At 41.3% G+C, this 16,878-nt stretch overlaps 1 protein-coding gene across 1 annotated transcript in view; it reads left to right on the top strand.

The window, feature by feature from the left end:
- Positions 1 to 2,145: 2,145 nt before the first annotated feature.
- Positions 2,146 to 16,878, top strand: part of xkr6b (XK, Kell blood group complex subunit-related family, member 6b) — a 45,798-nt gene continuing 31,065 nt past the window's right edge. Inside the window, exons 1-2 of the mRNA XM_027148800.2 lie at positions 2,146 to 2,334; positions 2,435 to 3,257. Of these exons, the coding sequence (XP_027004601.1) occupies positions 2,686 to 3,257 (572 nt within the window). The 5' untranslated portion in view covers positions 2,146 to 2,334; positions 2,435 to 2,685. The remainder of the gene's footprint in view (positions 2,335 to 2,434; positions 3,258 to 16,878) is intronic.

Below are 16,878 nucleotides of genomic sequence, written 5' to 3'. Positions count from 1 at the left end.
GACTGAACATTTTAAGTGAATGTCGTTAAAAATGTTATAATAATACAAATATAATGCTTTTTATAACAGAAGCTTAGATCCGGAAAAAAAAAATAGAGCCTCACCTGGTTTTGTGGTGCAACCAAATCAGGATATGATAAGTGCCAAAGTGCCCTGTTGATTGCAGTGATAGAAGCATCTGAAGCCTCATGGGAGCCAACTGCGATTACACACATTGCATTATTTAGCTTGAATTACATATGTGTCATGAATCCAACACTCCCGAAAAAATATGTGAATCCATTTGCTCTTATTAAAAATGTATGAAGTTTTGTACGGAAACAGATTTTCCTTACTAAGAACTGATATTTTAGCGGATGTAGCTGGGTGGATGTCAGTGGAGTTCAAATACAGAAGATACAGACAGGAACCAGATCAGCTTAGGTCATGGTATATCAGTTACCTACACATAAACGTGACAATGCAGAAGTCCAGAAACGGTTGATGTGGCTGGATCTTTAAAAGCATATATTTGTCACAATCATTTATTTGTGATTGTCATTGGAATAGGAACGGTCTGGTGGGTTAAAAGCCAAAAGTTCATGAAGCACTCACAATGATGAACCAACACTCTTCATCCCATGCATGCTAGTTTGTTGTCTTTGGGGCTTTGACAGTTCCTTGTCACTGACAGCGCTGATTAATTCCTTGTTTCAATCAGATATCACCATGAGATTTTCATTGCAGTACAACACAAAAAGGCTCCAGCTGACACTGACAGAGTGAGCACACCTTCTCTATTAAACTGTTCTAATGTAATGCAGTCCTCAGCAACTGCCTGCACTGCAGACCTTTACTTACAGCCACTTTATTTAGCTTTCTGCAATATCTGCACCTATTAATATTGTATGCTAAATTAGCCTTTTTATTTTGTTGCAAATTTCTACATTCTCAAAATAGGTTTAGAAATGAATAAGAGTGACAAAATTCACAAAACTCACTAATGACAGATATTAATTAAGTTATCTCTAATAATTGTAAAGGCCACTGAGCTCATTAATACAAGACTGCTGTAGTTACTGTAAGCTTATTACTGCCATTTATTATTGGCTTATTATTGGCAGTTATGACTCAGCTTGTTGCTGCTGACAGTCAGAGGAATGAATCTGGTCTCAGCAATGTAACAGTTATATGGTCTTAATCCAGCTAATGTCTCCCTGGTAGAAGCACAGGTGTTGAGGAATTATGAGGCTGAGAAAGAAGGATGGACAACATTATGATGTTCTTGGCTGCTGTACTGGGAAACAGAGAACAGGTCTTGTCTTGTAATCAGAGGTTAAATGACACATTGTAACTTTATCTGGGGTATCTCTCATTCTCTCTCTCTCTCTCTCTCTCTCTCTCTCTCTCTCTCTCTCTCTCTTTCACAACACCCCCCCCAACACGAACAAGCAGACAAACACACAAACACACACACACACACACACACACACACACACACACACACACACACACACACACACACACACACACACACAGGCAGTTGTAAGTAAATCATAAACAGCTGCTTACGCTACTCATCATGATGGAAGCAGGTCGTGTTTGTTTATTTGTTTTTCACTCAACTACAGTGGCACCAAATGTCTTCCACACGGTTCCTCCTGCTCATTTCACACGGAGATCTGATCTGATTATCCCGATTACCCTTCATCGTACTTCCCCAGAGTCACTGCGGGACTTCAGCACCACGGCCAGCTCATCTTCGCTGTGTCAAAAAGCTGATTCACCACCACGATATAACCCCCCAACACACACACACACACACACACACACACACACACACACACACACACACACACACACACACACACACAAGACAATTAAAAGTACAGAAACATGAGTGGAAAACATTTGGGGAACCTTTTGCTTTTGTGGACAAGATGCCTTTTGAAAGTGTGTGAACGTGTTCTTATTACCTCAAGATTTTATTGAATACGACTGAAAGGGTTAACAAAAATACGAGCAGCGTTGCCACTACAGCATTACATCATTCAGAGAGCGCCCCCTCCACGTACACACACACACACACACACACACACACACACACACACACACACACACACACACACACACACACACACACACACACACACACACACACACACACAGAGGGAGAGAGAGAGAGAGAGAGAGTTTTATGGTTTAAAGCGTATCACTAGGTGGCATCATCAATGAGCAGGGAATTGCGTCTTGGTTAAGGGACGGCGACCGACGAGCAGTCTTACCATTCGTGTCTTGTGGCTCAGGGAGAACACCGGGGGCTCGCTGTGCGTCGCGGCAGGGACACTTGCGCAGGTGAGGAACGCTGCGTCCTGCCGACACAACGGGTTTTTTTTTCTGGGCTGGGAGGGGGGTTGGTTTAAAGCGTTTACTCTAACCTGTGTTCATATCAAAGCCATATACCAGGTGCGTCGTGGTGCATCTGTAAGGCCATAATTCAGTCTTAAGTCCAGCTGTGCGATAGAAGATGCTTGGCCTGTGCGGTGTCAGGACGCGGCGGTGCAGAGAACTGGCATTGGTCGATGCTGCGCCACGGTCACCCCGGACCTAGATGGCTACCTCGTTAGGCGCGCTCGCGCAAGACAGGTGTCGGGGAAGTGACGTCACAAGCCGCGGAAGCCGGAGGCGGGCGTTTGGGAGAGCAAGATGGCAGCGAAATCCGACGGTCGGGGGCTCGTCACCGCCACCGGCTTTGCCCAGCTGCACAACCTGGACGAGGCGGTGGGCGGCGGCTGCGGCGAGGACTACCCACGGGAGGGCAGCTCGCTGCACATCTGCCACTGTTGTAACACGTCCTCGTGTTACTGGGGCTGCCGGAGCGCATGCCTGCACTACCTGCGGGGCAAGGGGCGGGAGGGCGCACGGCCGGCGCGGGAGGAGCGCCTCTGGCTCGACTGCCTGTGGATCGTGCTGGCGCTTCTCGTCTTCTTCTGGGACGTGGGCACCGACCTGTGGCTGGCCGCCGACTATTACGCCAAGCAGGACTACCTCTGGTTCGGGCTCACGCTCTTCTTCGTGCTCGTACCGTCCGTACTCGTGCAGATACTGAGCTTCAGGTGGTTCGTGCAGGATTACACGGGAGGAGGCTTGGGCTCCGTGGAAGGACTGAGCAGCCGGAGAGCCACGACGGGTTCCAACGGCCGCGACCATTGCTGCCGCATATCTGTCTGGCTCTGGCAGACGCTTATCCACATCCTCCAGATGGGACAAGTGTGGAGGTAAGCTGCGCTAAAAGAGTTAAAAGTTTAGTAGCTGAAGCACACTACTTCTTGTATTGCTTTACAGTCACTGAAAAGCCTCTGATCACTTTGCTTTGGGTTCATTTGTTTATTGCTCCTTTAGCTGTCACCTGATTTAACCCGAGCAAGCAGATGCGCTTCCCTGTAGACTACACACACTAGTATACGCTTCTCCATCCCTGTCTCTCTTTTACTTGCGCATTTACGCATTTTATAGCTGGATTTTGCTGCTTTTTTTTTTTTAATTTTTTTAAGAAATAAACAAACAAATAAATAAACAAATAAATAAAAACAAAAACAAAACACAAAAACAGCCATATACAGCTGGAATAAATGTCAACCTTACACAGTCAGCGAGAAGCAAGTGCTCCTGCAAGCAATGATGCTCTCCATTGATTGCGCCATCGTTAATAAGATACATGTTTCTAGAGGTTAGGGACACTCTTCTCCTGCACTGATCATTTCAGGTGTATAAAAACCCCCAAATGAAACAGTCAATATGTTGGATCGCCGTGTGTTGCATGTGAGGATTCTCTGGCTCCACAAAACTCTCCCCCTCCCGCATGAGCGAACATCCTTGTGTGCGAGCAGCGGCGAGACGGACATCTGTTCACACGGACACCGCGTCCCCACAGAGCTGCACAACGCGCTACGTCACACACATCGTTTGTCCTTCGCGTCGCTTTCGCTCCCTTTTCTTTCACTCTCCTCGCAGGTCACAGTGAAAGTGCGCGTTATTCTGCACACATTCTGCGTGATGCCTGCGATTCAAACCGATAAGCGTCTCTAATGAGAGCGCAGAGCGCGACTGCTTGTGACAGAAATAACACCAGGCTCCAGTGGCTATTCAAACTCCAATTCATGTGTGCGTTAGTCGAGGAAAATTGCTTATCTTTCTCCTTTACCCGCAGTGTACAGACGCAGTGCCAGCATTTACCGACGGTTGTGGGGATTGTGTGATGTAAACTGTTCCTGCTTTTGTCGCGGCAGCTTGTTCCTTGTGTTACTGTCATTTTTTTTTATTTGGCTTGTGCGCGTTTGTTATATTTGCTGCGAGGTTTTAAAAGACCAAATTCGTTTATAAGTAAATGCTTCACGATTGGCATGATGTCATAGCTTTCGATGTGGAATTATAGCTCTCTCTCTCTCTCTCTCTCTCTCTCTCTCTCTCTCTCTCTCACACACACACACACACACACACACACACACACACACACACACACACACACACACACACACACACACTTGTTTTATTGTAATCATTGTAAAGTTAATCAGAAATGAAATAACAAAATGACTTCTAACCCTTCTTTATTTCAAGTCTAATGTCTCCACACCAAACTAGATCAAAAGCAAGAGCTTTCCCCCCCAAAGTGCCACCTGTGTCACGAAACCCTGTGAGTTTTAATGTGGTTAATCTTATTTAATCCACCTGTTTGTTTGGGATCACACTGGGCCACACTGCTGAGACTGTTTTTACAGTCATTCCCACATCAAGGCCACCAAATTGGGTGGGATTCCTCAGAACAGCCATTAATTACTCCACTAAGCTTTCTGTCGAAGGCACAACACACACGGTGACAATTGTATCCAGCTGGTGAGGAAACACATCTGCTGAGGGTTTATTTATTCATGCACACCGTCCCGAGTCTCCCAAGAGAGTCACTGATGTACAGTAAGTAGGCAGTGTAGTCTCCCAGAATCAAAATACATAGTAGAACTCTTATTTTTAAAATCTGTTTATCATATCATGATGCTTGAAACTAAACCATATACCGTGAAGCAATCTAAACCATATACCATGCTTCTTGAGGGCTATTGATATCATAAGTGACTGCCCCCTGACCGCAAGGCCCTTTTGTGACAATGAGTGATCTAGGACATCATCTGCAAGCTGATTTTTACAATAAACAAAGGTCTATTGCTATTGCTGCTGATAAAAAAAGGAAGAGACAGGAACCTTGGATGGGTGATCTGGCATTATTTTTCGGGTTGGATCATCAAAGAAAAAGAATAAGCAAAATAAGAAAATAAATTTTGAAAAAAAATAAAAAAAAGCGATTCCCCCCAAAAAATGCAAATGAGTATTTTCAAAAATTAAGCATTAAATTTGTCTTAAAAAAAAAAAAGAAGTAAATCACATCTGCTAAAGTATTGGCTTTAGTATTTAAAAATGCAATACATCGAAAGTTGATTGGTAGGTGAGTATTTAGATTAAAATATTTTTAAATAGGAAATACATTAGCTGAGTTGTTTTACAGTTTTATATGACATTTTTAAAAAAATTCATGTTTCACGGTTGCAGTTTTTATTGCACTTCTCTCAGCATTCTGTCTACAGCTGAAGAATAGTGGTGCTACAAAAATATTTGCAACTCAGAAGGTCATAGTGCGGATCAACTATTTTTGGAAGTTACAGTACATGAAATGACCATTTTAATGGTTATTTTATCCTTGACTAGATACAGTGCTCTCTTTCCAGCATTTACTTGTTTTCCCATGTCAACTCAAGTCGTACTTGTTTTTCAAATGCATACTGTATGTTTCTTGACCGCTGTTTCTTGCTACAGTTTTACTGTAAAGTACAGTAATATCTTAGATAGTATAAAATAACCCATTATTCATTGGACTGATGCAACTTACAAATAAGTCAGGACACAACTGAGTAGAAGCTTAAAAATATTCAGCCACCTCTGCCACTTAATTCTTTCACACTAAAGTAGAGTGCACAGGAACGATCCACAGATTTGAAGATGCTCAAGGAGAATCTGTCGCTGACAAAGACAAAAGATATCCCTCAAATAAATATGTAAAATATACAGTAATTTGTTGCAGTGCTTGTGTGCTCACTGTGTTATATCTAAATTCCAGTGTACTCTTTGGGGTGTTTCATTTGTTCCTAAAGATTGCAAAAGGAAAAGGTATAATAGTACCCAGCTCTAACCATAAGCCATGTGAGATAAAGTATGCACTATGCATATGAGCTCTTTGGTAGAGCCACTCTTCCAAGTGGCCTTGGATTGGTACATGTTATTTTTGTCTGCTGTTGCTAAAAAGTATTTGTTAAAAGTATAATATTGGTTAAGAAGGTTCTAAAGCATCAATGAGATACAAAACAACAGTTATCTGAACTAGGAAACACAATATTTTTTACAGTGTCAAGAGTCTGCGACTGACTGAGACTGATGGAGCAGCTTTATAACCTGACTGCACTTATTGATATCACAGTCCACCACTGCCTGACATGCTGTGTGCATTTCCTCCACATTCCCAGGCCATGACACTGCTCAGAATCTCTAGGGAGCACTGAGTACTCTCACTCTCACTTTGCCTCAGGACATACCAATAGCACAGAACAGAGCTTTCCAAATATGTGATCTCTCACAAGTTTGCTCTATTCCAGCTGCCAGCTGTCCAGATGTCTTTTTTAAAGTGTTGTTGAGGGTCTTTATGAAGAGAACACTTTTCAATTCTGAATATTGTAACTAGAAGCCCTATAAGTAGAAGCATGGCATGGTGGCACAGTAAGTAATGTTTTAACCTCACAGCTTGACCTCAAGCCCTTGTTGAGGTGTGTGTATGTGTGTGTGTGTGTGTGTGTGTGTGTGTGTGTGTGTGTGTGTGTGTGTGTGTGTGTGTGAGTGAGTGTGAGAGAGACAGACAGAGAGAGAGAGAGAGAGAGAGAGAGAATGAGTGAGTGTTTGAGACAGAGAGAGAGAGTGTGTGTGAGTGTTTGAGACAGAGAGAGAGAGTGAGTGTTTGAGACAGAGAGAGAGTGAGTGAGTGTTTGAGACAGACAGAGAGAGAGAGAGAGAGAGAGAGAGAGAGAGAGAGAGAGAGAGATATGGGCGGGCTTAAAATACAATATGGCCCTGACCAGCAGTAAGCAGTTATTGAAAGTAAGTGAGTGTAAAATGCACTGGTGGACATCAGTCAGTTTACATCATGTGACCTGCTGTCATACTGCAGCCAAAGCCCTACATTTGCACTCTTATCGTTCACTCTCAACTGTCAAAAAAAAGAAGCAACTATGTGGGCCATGTAGAGGTATTGCTTTCCTTTCAAGCTTGATTAAAAAGTGCAGCACAACAAATAACACATACCATCATTGGTATTACAAAAGCTGTCACGTATAATACAGTACAGCTAATGTACAAGTGAATTTGTAGCTTTTGCCTTACATGTTTATCTTGGACTGCTCTGTAAACAGTAGTGCTCTATTGTATGTGTTTTTACAACTTAAACAGAAACTCACAAGGTACAGCATTGTCTGTGACTCCAGTCTATCCTGTACTCTAACAGTTTTGATTTAATATTGGTTGATATACACTATATGGCCAAAAGTTTGGGAACCTCTCGATACGAGCTTGCTGAGCATCCCATTCCAGATTTAACCACCCAGTTGCTGTGACAATAACCTCCAAGGCTTTCCATTAGGTACTGGGACACAGATGATTCACCCTCTAGAGCATTAGTGAGATGATACTCATTATGGAAATGTCATTTCTCCAGAACCAAAGTGCAACAGTAGCACAATACCCTGGAATACACAGTGCAGATATATAACAGTTTGAGGCGAGCGCAAAAAAATACAATATGTAAACAGCAAAATAAATACACAGGATAGGTTACATAAAGTTAACAGGACAACAAAACAATATTGTATGAGGGAACCAGTGCAAACAACTGTCTGTAAATTATTGACGCTGAAGAGTGGTGTAGCAGCAATAACAAGTGAGAGGTAGTAAATAATAGTAAAAAAAGTGTCCCATAGCAGCATAATAAAGTCAAGTATTTGGAAGGTTTCAATTAGAATAGGTGAGAATTCCCAATAGGTAACAAAGTGTTGAGTGAGTTCGCCTGCTCCATAACACGTGTTACTATAACCATCTTAACCATCACATCAGATCACAAGGAAGAACAAACAGATATTTAAGAAAAATAAAATAAGATGATTTAAAGTTGCCTGCTGTAGTGATGGCACATAAAATATGCCAATACTACTACAGTAACTACAAACAACATCTAATAATATGAACAGACGAAGATGGAAAGTGTAAATGAGGTCTATTTCATGTAAAGAGGGCAGTAATCTGATATTGTCTTTGGTTTATTTACTACAATTTTCAGTTAAAAGAATTGCTTCTCTGTTCTCCCAGTCCACAAGTTAAAGTCATAATATGCTCTTTTGCTTTTCCTCCCTCTCCGCCTGTGTTCCTTTCACATAAAGCTCCACTTGACCTCCATTCCTGTCAAGGAAACTGGAGCATCTGTCGGCCTTCCCATTATTGCAGACTTTTTTCTCCCCGTCTGTAGCAGTTAGAGCCCAGCTTTTCAGTTCTTCTCACATTATCTATAAACTCTCTCAAACTCAAACAGATATATGTCCTAAATCACTATATGTTTTATATAAAACTCTAGCAGGGTCTTCTGTTTGTCAACACGGAGCTTATTTTAGGCCTGTATAAAATGCACAAGCTTTCTGAGAGATGTTATTAGCACCAGACCCAAAGCATTATTCCTGTTTCTCTGAGCTTCTGATTGAACAGCACTCATACAATTAGAGTATGGTTGGTTAAACAATGCTAAGGCTGTCAGAAAACTGTCAGGTTTTTGTTTGCCCACAGCCAGATACGCATTTGCGTGCATATGACATGTTTACACATCATTCCTTCCTGAACAGTCACATAAAACATACAGTTCACAGTCATTCAGGATATGACTCAGGGATGTGGTAGCCTAGTGGTTAAGGCATTGGACTACTTATTGGAAAGTGTGAGTTCAAATTCCAGGTCTGCCAAAGTGCCACTGCTTGGTGCCTGAACAAGGCCCTTCACCCCCAATTGTTCAGTTTTATAAATTGAAATAAAAATGTAAGTCACACTGGATATACAGTAAGTGTCTGCTAAATGCCAGAAATGTAATGTAAATATATATAAGACAGACTTGTGTGGCATATTTATTCCAGAGCAATAGATGCTTTTTAACAACCATCAAGTGCTATTACAGTGGCCACTGTGAGCCCAGCAGCAGACAATTCAACAGTTTCCACTCACTCAGCTGTGTTCAGAATTGGCCAGCAGACGTACTGAGTGTGTGCAACCTTCACAGTAAGAAAATGCATTTATAGCACGGCCTTCCTTTAGAAATTTCAAGGCAACTGCTGAAAGAGATTCAATGACTCCCTGTTTGCACTATTATTTCAGGTATTGTAAATTATATAAGAGCATATCAGCTGTCTGTGCTGGAGAGCAAGTACAAGGTATTGCACTATTTAAGGAATAAAACATGACGGTGCATGCTGTTAGAGAAAAGGCTCAAATACAAAGTGCTGTGATGTGAGCCAATGCAAAGCGTAGTAACTGTTTTCTTTATAATAGAATGCCTGTTCTGTTTTATTCCTCAGGAGTTTTCTAATAATTACAAATTTCTATTAAGTATTTATCTCATTGTACTTTTAAATGAGTTTATAGTTATATGTAACATTGTGGAACGTCCATAAAATGTGTTAATTCCTTATAATATTTATGTTAGAGGGACAAAATGTCTTAGTGTTTTGCATGCTTTCCTTGCAATTCTGTCCAAGGTGTCTCCTGCCTTGTGACCTGAGTCTCCGGGGATAGATCTCAGGCTCCTTATGACACTGTAGGATAAGAGTTACAGAAAATGGGTGGATGGATGGATGGATACATGGATGGATACATGGATGGATTTATGGATGGATTCATGGATGGATTCATGGATGGATTCATGGATGGATGGATGATTTGTCATTTAACATTTATTAACATTCACTTCTACACCAGTCTCTATTTTTTTCTTTTTTTTTTTTTACCAGGGATCTGTGAAGTCTTCCATCACGAAGCGATTCCCATGTAAGATAAATTGAAGCTTTTTAAATACATTAATATGGAGTGTCTATCATGTGTGAGTTGCAGCTGGCGTTGCTGTCCGAGCCACGCTGTTACAGAAAGTGAGTCAATGCTGTCTGGCGAACCTGATTTAAGCCTTTAACAGTGCTGTGGTATAAATCATGTTATAAGCCTACAACTATGATGAATTATCCCAGCAGGTGTACATAGACTCAGTTCTGGCCCAAGCTGTTGGTTGGAAGATGTTAGGGTGGGTTGGGGGAGGGAGTGGTGAGGTGTGGTGGGGTAGATGATATGAGTGATACATTCACATGAACATCCTCTGTAATGATCAGTGCCAAAAATGCACAGTTATTTCTTATGACTAATATGTTCATGATTTTGCTTGTTGGTGTACTTGGCTAATTTGTGTGTGCTCGTGTTGGCTTGGCTGTAAATTGTAGTGACTAATGAATGTAAGTATGTTTACCAATTGGACCACAAAGTGTCATGAATAAATTTGAATGCGTTCAAACTCACCATCTGGGTTTAATATTAGGACAGTTTTTTTGTTTTTGTTGTGCACCACCACTCTGCAACCAACATGTTTGGACAGCTTCTGAAACTGTGTGAGAGACAGAGAGGGGAAAGATGGAGCATGTTTGTATACACATTACAATTTGACATAAGCAGAAAATCTTTTTTTTCCACCCACTCTTGACTAGTCAATCTAGTGAACAAACTTGTGGAGGATTTCTTTGTTTTGCCACTTATAAAATAATAGTTTGTATCAAGAGAGCCAAAGGAGCAATTTCTTTTAAAGACTTTAGAACTGCAGGGTTAGATTTTTTTGTTATATATTTAATCCTTAGCAAATGGTGCTCCCTGGCCATTTCCATCTTGATGGAATGAAACCTCATCAAACGCTGCTTTCATTTTGAGCTTTAAGGCATAGCCCTGTGCATTTCTACTGTCAGTCATTTGTAAAGCTTGAGGATATTTTTTTCATGCCTGAGTTTATCAGATGTCATTGTAAGGTACAAACTAACACATTAGAAACATGTGATATCTAAAATAAATATTCTGAGAAAATACCCCAATGAGGAAATGGGGACACAGCTTTAATGATAAAATCCGGATAAAAAAATCTAAATTGGCAGGCAATCATGTAACTGTAATTGAAAGTAACCTCCATGAACCTGAAGGTTAGAACTAGGAATGCATGGAATGAGGGTGATATATGGTAGTTGGGTGGGAGCTGCAAGCGGTAAGTCATTGGATTGATTTGCCTCAGTACTTTGAAGGGGCCTATGTATCTTATATTGAGCTTGTGGCATTTTGTTTTCAGGTGTAGGTCTTTAGTGGACAGCCAGAATAGCTGACCTGCTTGGTATTGTGGGTGTGGCCACCTCCTTTGATTAGCTTGATGCCGCTGGCTGTAGATCGCTCTCCTGACTGTGGCGGTACCAATCATTGACTGCTGGGACCTCTTGACACATCTCCTGAACATGGGAATAGGGTGTGGGGGAACACATGGGAATGGGGTGAGGCCAGTGGTGGCGTGTGTAAGGGCGTACTCTGCCCACGTCCAATGTCTTTATTTTCGGCTTCAATATGAACGTAGGTACCTTCCCAGTTCCATGGAATTGGGTGTGGTAGCTGGAAGATAAGATTTCCAACATCTTGCACAAAGCCTTCCAGGCCTGTGATGTGAATTGTGCACCTCTGTCTGAAACAATGCCTTCTGGTATGCCATAGTTCCAGAACACCTGTTTGAATAGACTATGGTCATGAGGGCAGTAGTGAATCCCTGTGAATTTGGGAGGTCAGAGACAAATTCCACGGCGATATGGGACCAGGCGGGTTGTTGGGAGTGGCTTCAGGAGCCCTGCAGGTAGTTGGGGAGAAGTGCGGGTCTGAGCACAGGTTGGTCATGCTTCAACCAATTGGTTCTGGTTCCAGGGCTTGGTGTAATGAGCTGTGTCGGCATGATAATGCAACAGGTTTGCTGTTTTTGTAACCTGGCCAGGAGGTGACCATAAATTGAAATCATGTGAAGAACAGTGCCCATCTGGCTTGAGAGAAGTTTGAAGCGTTTAACGGTCCTTATATATTCCAAATTCTTGTGGTCTGTAAGAACCTAAAATGGACAGTGAGCCCCCTCCAATGCTTCTTTTATGAAGAGCAGCTCTCTATTACCCATGTAATGTATGGCCTTGGCCGTGGTTTGCTTACTGGAATAGAAGGCACATTAGTTTAGCTTGGGAACCATGGCATTGGGATTATGGTCCATATGCCCCTACATGATGTGTCTACATCCACAATGAATGGCAAGCGAGGGTCTGGGTCCATTAGAATGGGGGCTGAGGTAAACCTGTGCTTGAGGTAGGTTCACCAAAAGCTACTGGGAAACATAATTAACGGCCAGGGGGTGGAGATGGACCTGACCAAAGTCAGGTCCATCTCCACCCTCTGGCCTTTAATTATGTTTCCCAGATACAAGGCTGGTTTGGTGAAATTCCCAATTCTCCTCCTTTACAAACATCTGATTTTGTAGGAGCTGTTACAAGACTAGGCGTACCTGAGTGACATGGACTTCCAGGGTAGGTGAGTAGATAAGGATATTGTCGATGTATACGATTATGCATTGGTTCAGGAAGTCCCTTAGGATCTCTGTGTCGAATGGCAACTAGGTTGACAATACTTCACATCCAAGTAGTGTGTGTGCAAGCCCTTTATGTTAGTGTACTCGGAAGTTGAATCTGAAAGTAACCTCTGTGACACCAAAGGTTAGTACTCCGATGAGAGCTCCTTCTGGGGGACTGGCGAGGGTGAAATTTACAATGCCAGGATAGTTTGTGTAATCTTTTTATGGGTGGCATGATGATTATGCAATTGCAGCCTCACAGCTCCAGTGTTCCCCTATGTTCTCCTTGGGTTCTCCAGTTTCTTCCCATCTTCCAAAAAGATTTGTTGGATTGGGTTTTATATATTGCCAGAAGATGTAATAAGTGTGTAAATGTGTGTATGTGTTACCCAGCAAAGTCCCCACCTTCTGCCCCCATTAACTGAGTAGACTCTGAAATGCACTGTAACTCTGCCCAAGCAAAGTGTTTACTGAAGATGAACTGAATGAGCGAACAAGTAAAAGAATTGTCATGAATGGATTTTTGAGTCTTGCCCCTGAAGTGACCCATTAACATACATGACAAACTTCTTATATAGAGTTAAATGAACTCTTGCCATTTTTTTCATGTTCCTTAATCCAATACCAAAGAACTGTGTGACTTGATCCACATTTGCAGTCCAAAAAAACCCCAATATGATTTCATCCCAGCTGAAGCAGAAGGCATGTGTGAGCGTTTACACTGACATTAGTGCTGCTAAATGAGTTCAAAGCATTTCACACCTCACCTTCATGTGACCTTCTAAACCTGACAGTTGACAGCTCTTTAGGTACACAGAGTTTTTTTCTGGGCACAAATTTGCATTGCACTTCAAGAGTTCAAGCTTTGTTTAATCTGTGGAATCTTTAAAGCAAGAAATAGAAGCAAAGTTTAACTTTTAACTAATAAGAGCAAACTATTCTCATAAATCCAAACCAAACAGTTCTGAAGTTTTGCCAGAGAGAAAGTTTATGTTAAAGTGTGTAGGACATCCAGATCCAATTTAGACATCCCGACACTAGTAACACAAATTCCCTGCTTCTCCGTCTGGAATATTCACACCAATATTGCCTAAATAGCAAATATAAACATTAGGACTTGGTGTACTATTTCACTGTTAATCCTGTTTCATTTGCTATAGGAGAGGAAAGTCTTCAATGTTAAAATTGCTAAAGAAATACGGAAACATAATGTACATCACCTATCCAAAGATTAAACACATTTGATAGATTATAAACTTTAATAATGTTGGTGGTCTCGATCCTGGACTTGGTTATTGGTAGAAGGATATTAAGATATTCTCAGAATTTTATGCTAGTCAAGTTGATGCCAATGAGCGCATGACATGTCCAAGTTGGTTACCTTAAGCTGGGTGATATAATGCCAGATTGTGTAACACCGTCTAAAAAGCTACTTTGATTAATGTAAATGACTATGGAACATAGCAATTATTCACTCGGTTATTGTTTGTCATTCTAAATGTAGTAACTCAAGGTCTTAATATTCAACTTATTGTATGCGGAATAATGGATTACTTTTTGAAAATGTTCCCAAAAACTTTGTTTACATTTAGCAGCACAATGAGACAGCAAACTTCGTAAACGCCCTCCGTATCTCTTTAACGCCACATCCACAGTGATAGTCCACTATAAGTTATATTAGACATAACATTATTCCAAATAAATAAAGAAATATTTTGAGCTACAATACTGTCTCCTTTTGTGCACAACATCTAGAAAAAGCTTAACAGCTTCCGTAGCTTCCTGATGCAGTGTGATTTCAAGAGACAATGATCTCAGCAAACGCCTAGTTCATCAATTCACCATTTTACCCCATACAAAGGTTATAAAGAGATAACTTTTTAAAGGAAATTACACATAATAATTTAATCTGTCTGGAAACAAATAACATGAACAGTATCCAGTGAAGACGCCTGATATCACAAGAATATTTGTATTGAAATGGGAAGGCTAACATTAGCTTGGATAGTAATTTCTGACAATTTACTTACCTTCACTGTTGTATGTGTATAACGATGTAAAACATTGGAGATACAGTAGCTGGACATACATTTTTGTCCACCTTTGTTTTTTGTTGTTTTTTTTTACATAAAAAAGAAGCATACTACTTAGGTACAGGGTCTGTAATCTATATTAGCGATTCAGTACATAGGCATTTTTTTTTCAAATATCTATTCAAATATTGCCACCAAGTGAAAGCACTGAATATGTATTTAGTACATTTGGTTTCGGAAGCTCTGATTTATAATTAAGATGAGGAGTTTGCTGGAGGCTGCCAGGATAAGAACATCCATTTGAAGCTCTGTGGTGTAAAAAAAAGCTAAACATTTATATCTGGATGGAAAGACTGAAGTTGTTCCTTGGTGCCAACACTGACCTATTTTTATTATGGTGTCCTGTAGTGACCGATCATGTTGAACGTGCTTAACTGTAAAGCCCAATAACAATACTCATCACTTATGTGATTTAAGTGATGCATAAACACCCACACTCTCCATCTGTCTCTTACCATCTTAAAGCATGTTCTCTCTAACTACAATCACTGTAGGATCTCATAGATCTACACCTTGGCTTGTTTATCATAGTATTTTTTGCATTTCACGATAGACCCTGGCACTGTAATCCTAAGCATCCCTGGTCCCAAAGCATGACATTATGTAAGAACACGAATAGCTATGTTGTTAAAGATCCCATATCCATATTCCATACTAAACCCTAATCCAGCGATTGCTTTGTGTACACAAGAATTTTGCCATTGTTTTTATTTAAGTCACAGAAAACCTACTGGCAGTATTTTCTCCTCACCAAACGATTCTCCCTTTATGTCTTGATTACAGCATGTGACCTTTGCAAAGGATAAAGCCTTTCTTTTTCATTCCCCATGCACTCTTTATTAATGGTCATTTCAAAACATCACAACATGATGCACTTCCTAGCTGTTGATGCTGGTAAAGTGCTCTAGGATAAAATACTGTGTTTTTAATATTTAATTCTCTGTGTGTATTTCATTTAGAGAAACAATACTGTAGATGGTATAACTGGCCTCACATGGTCACCCATGAAGAAGCAGAGACAGAAGTATTTACAACCCACACCATTTTAACCTTGATACTCCAGTGTATCTTTCTCCCTTCCTTCCTAGTGTCTTTTTTCCATATTCTCTCTCTCTCTCTCTCTCTCTCTCTCTCTCTCTCTCTCTCTCACTCTCTCTCTTTCGCACGCACACACACACACACACACACACACACACACACACACACACACACACACACACACACACACACACACACACACACAGAGTTTCATCCCTCATTGCTTCCTATCACTCTCACTCCCCTTGCTTTCTTCCTCTCTCCCTCTCTCCTTTCCCTTTTCACCCCCTCTGCCCCCACCTCTTGTCGCTGGCGGGTGTTGGGAGGTGCTGACAGTTGCATTAGCAGTCGATTGCAGGGTCACTCACACTCAGCTCCTCCGAGACTTAAACACACAGAGCTGTACAGTACCGAACAGCAGAGCTCAGCCGAGTTGGGAATCTGACAGGATGAGAGAGAGAGAGAGAGAGAGAGAGAGAGAGAGAGAGAGAGAGCTCAGAAAAAATATTACCCATTGGTGCTTTTTGTGTATGTCTTGAAAGTCTCTCACGGCATTCACACCGAAAAGCCTTCACATAGCTTCATACTGAAAAAAACTGGAAAGGTTTCACAGTTCTTCAGTTTAGCACTATAGAGGAGCCCATTTGGAAACAGGAGGAATTCTTTTAAAGGGTGACCACAAAAGACTAAACCCAGAACAGTATTTTACAGCACTGTTTTATCGAGATCAGCATGCACTGAGAGACTGTCTATTTACAACCAACTTATGGTATGTTCATGCACACAGTTATGTGCACACAGGCTCTAGCCTCTGATTTAATTTTTGCTTACACAGCCACAGCTCCTTTTTCTCAAAGGTTTTCTTTCGCAAATCCACATCAAAGACTTGAACGACATCAGCATTGGATAAATTTAAACGATTCCAGGCTTGACACAGAAATTTAAGAGCATAATGAAAAGACAATGTTATAA

This window comes from Tachysurus fulvidraco, chromosome 16, assembly GCF_022655615.1.
Source record: "Tachysurus fulvidraco isolate hzauxx_2018 chromosome 16, HZAU_PFXX_2.0, whole genome shotgun sequence".
Lineage (NCBI taxonomy): Eukaryota > Metazoa > Chordata > Actinopteri > Siluriformes > Bagridae > Tachysurus > Tachysurus fulvidraco.
This window is presented reverse-complemented; position numbering and strand designations above follow the sequence as displayed.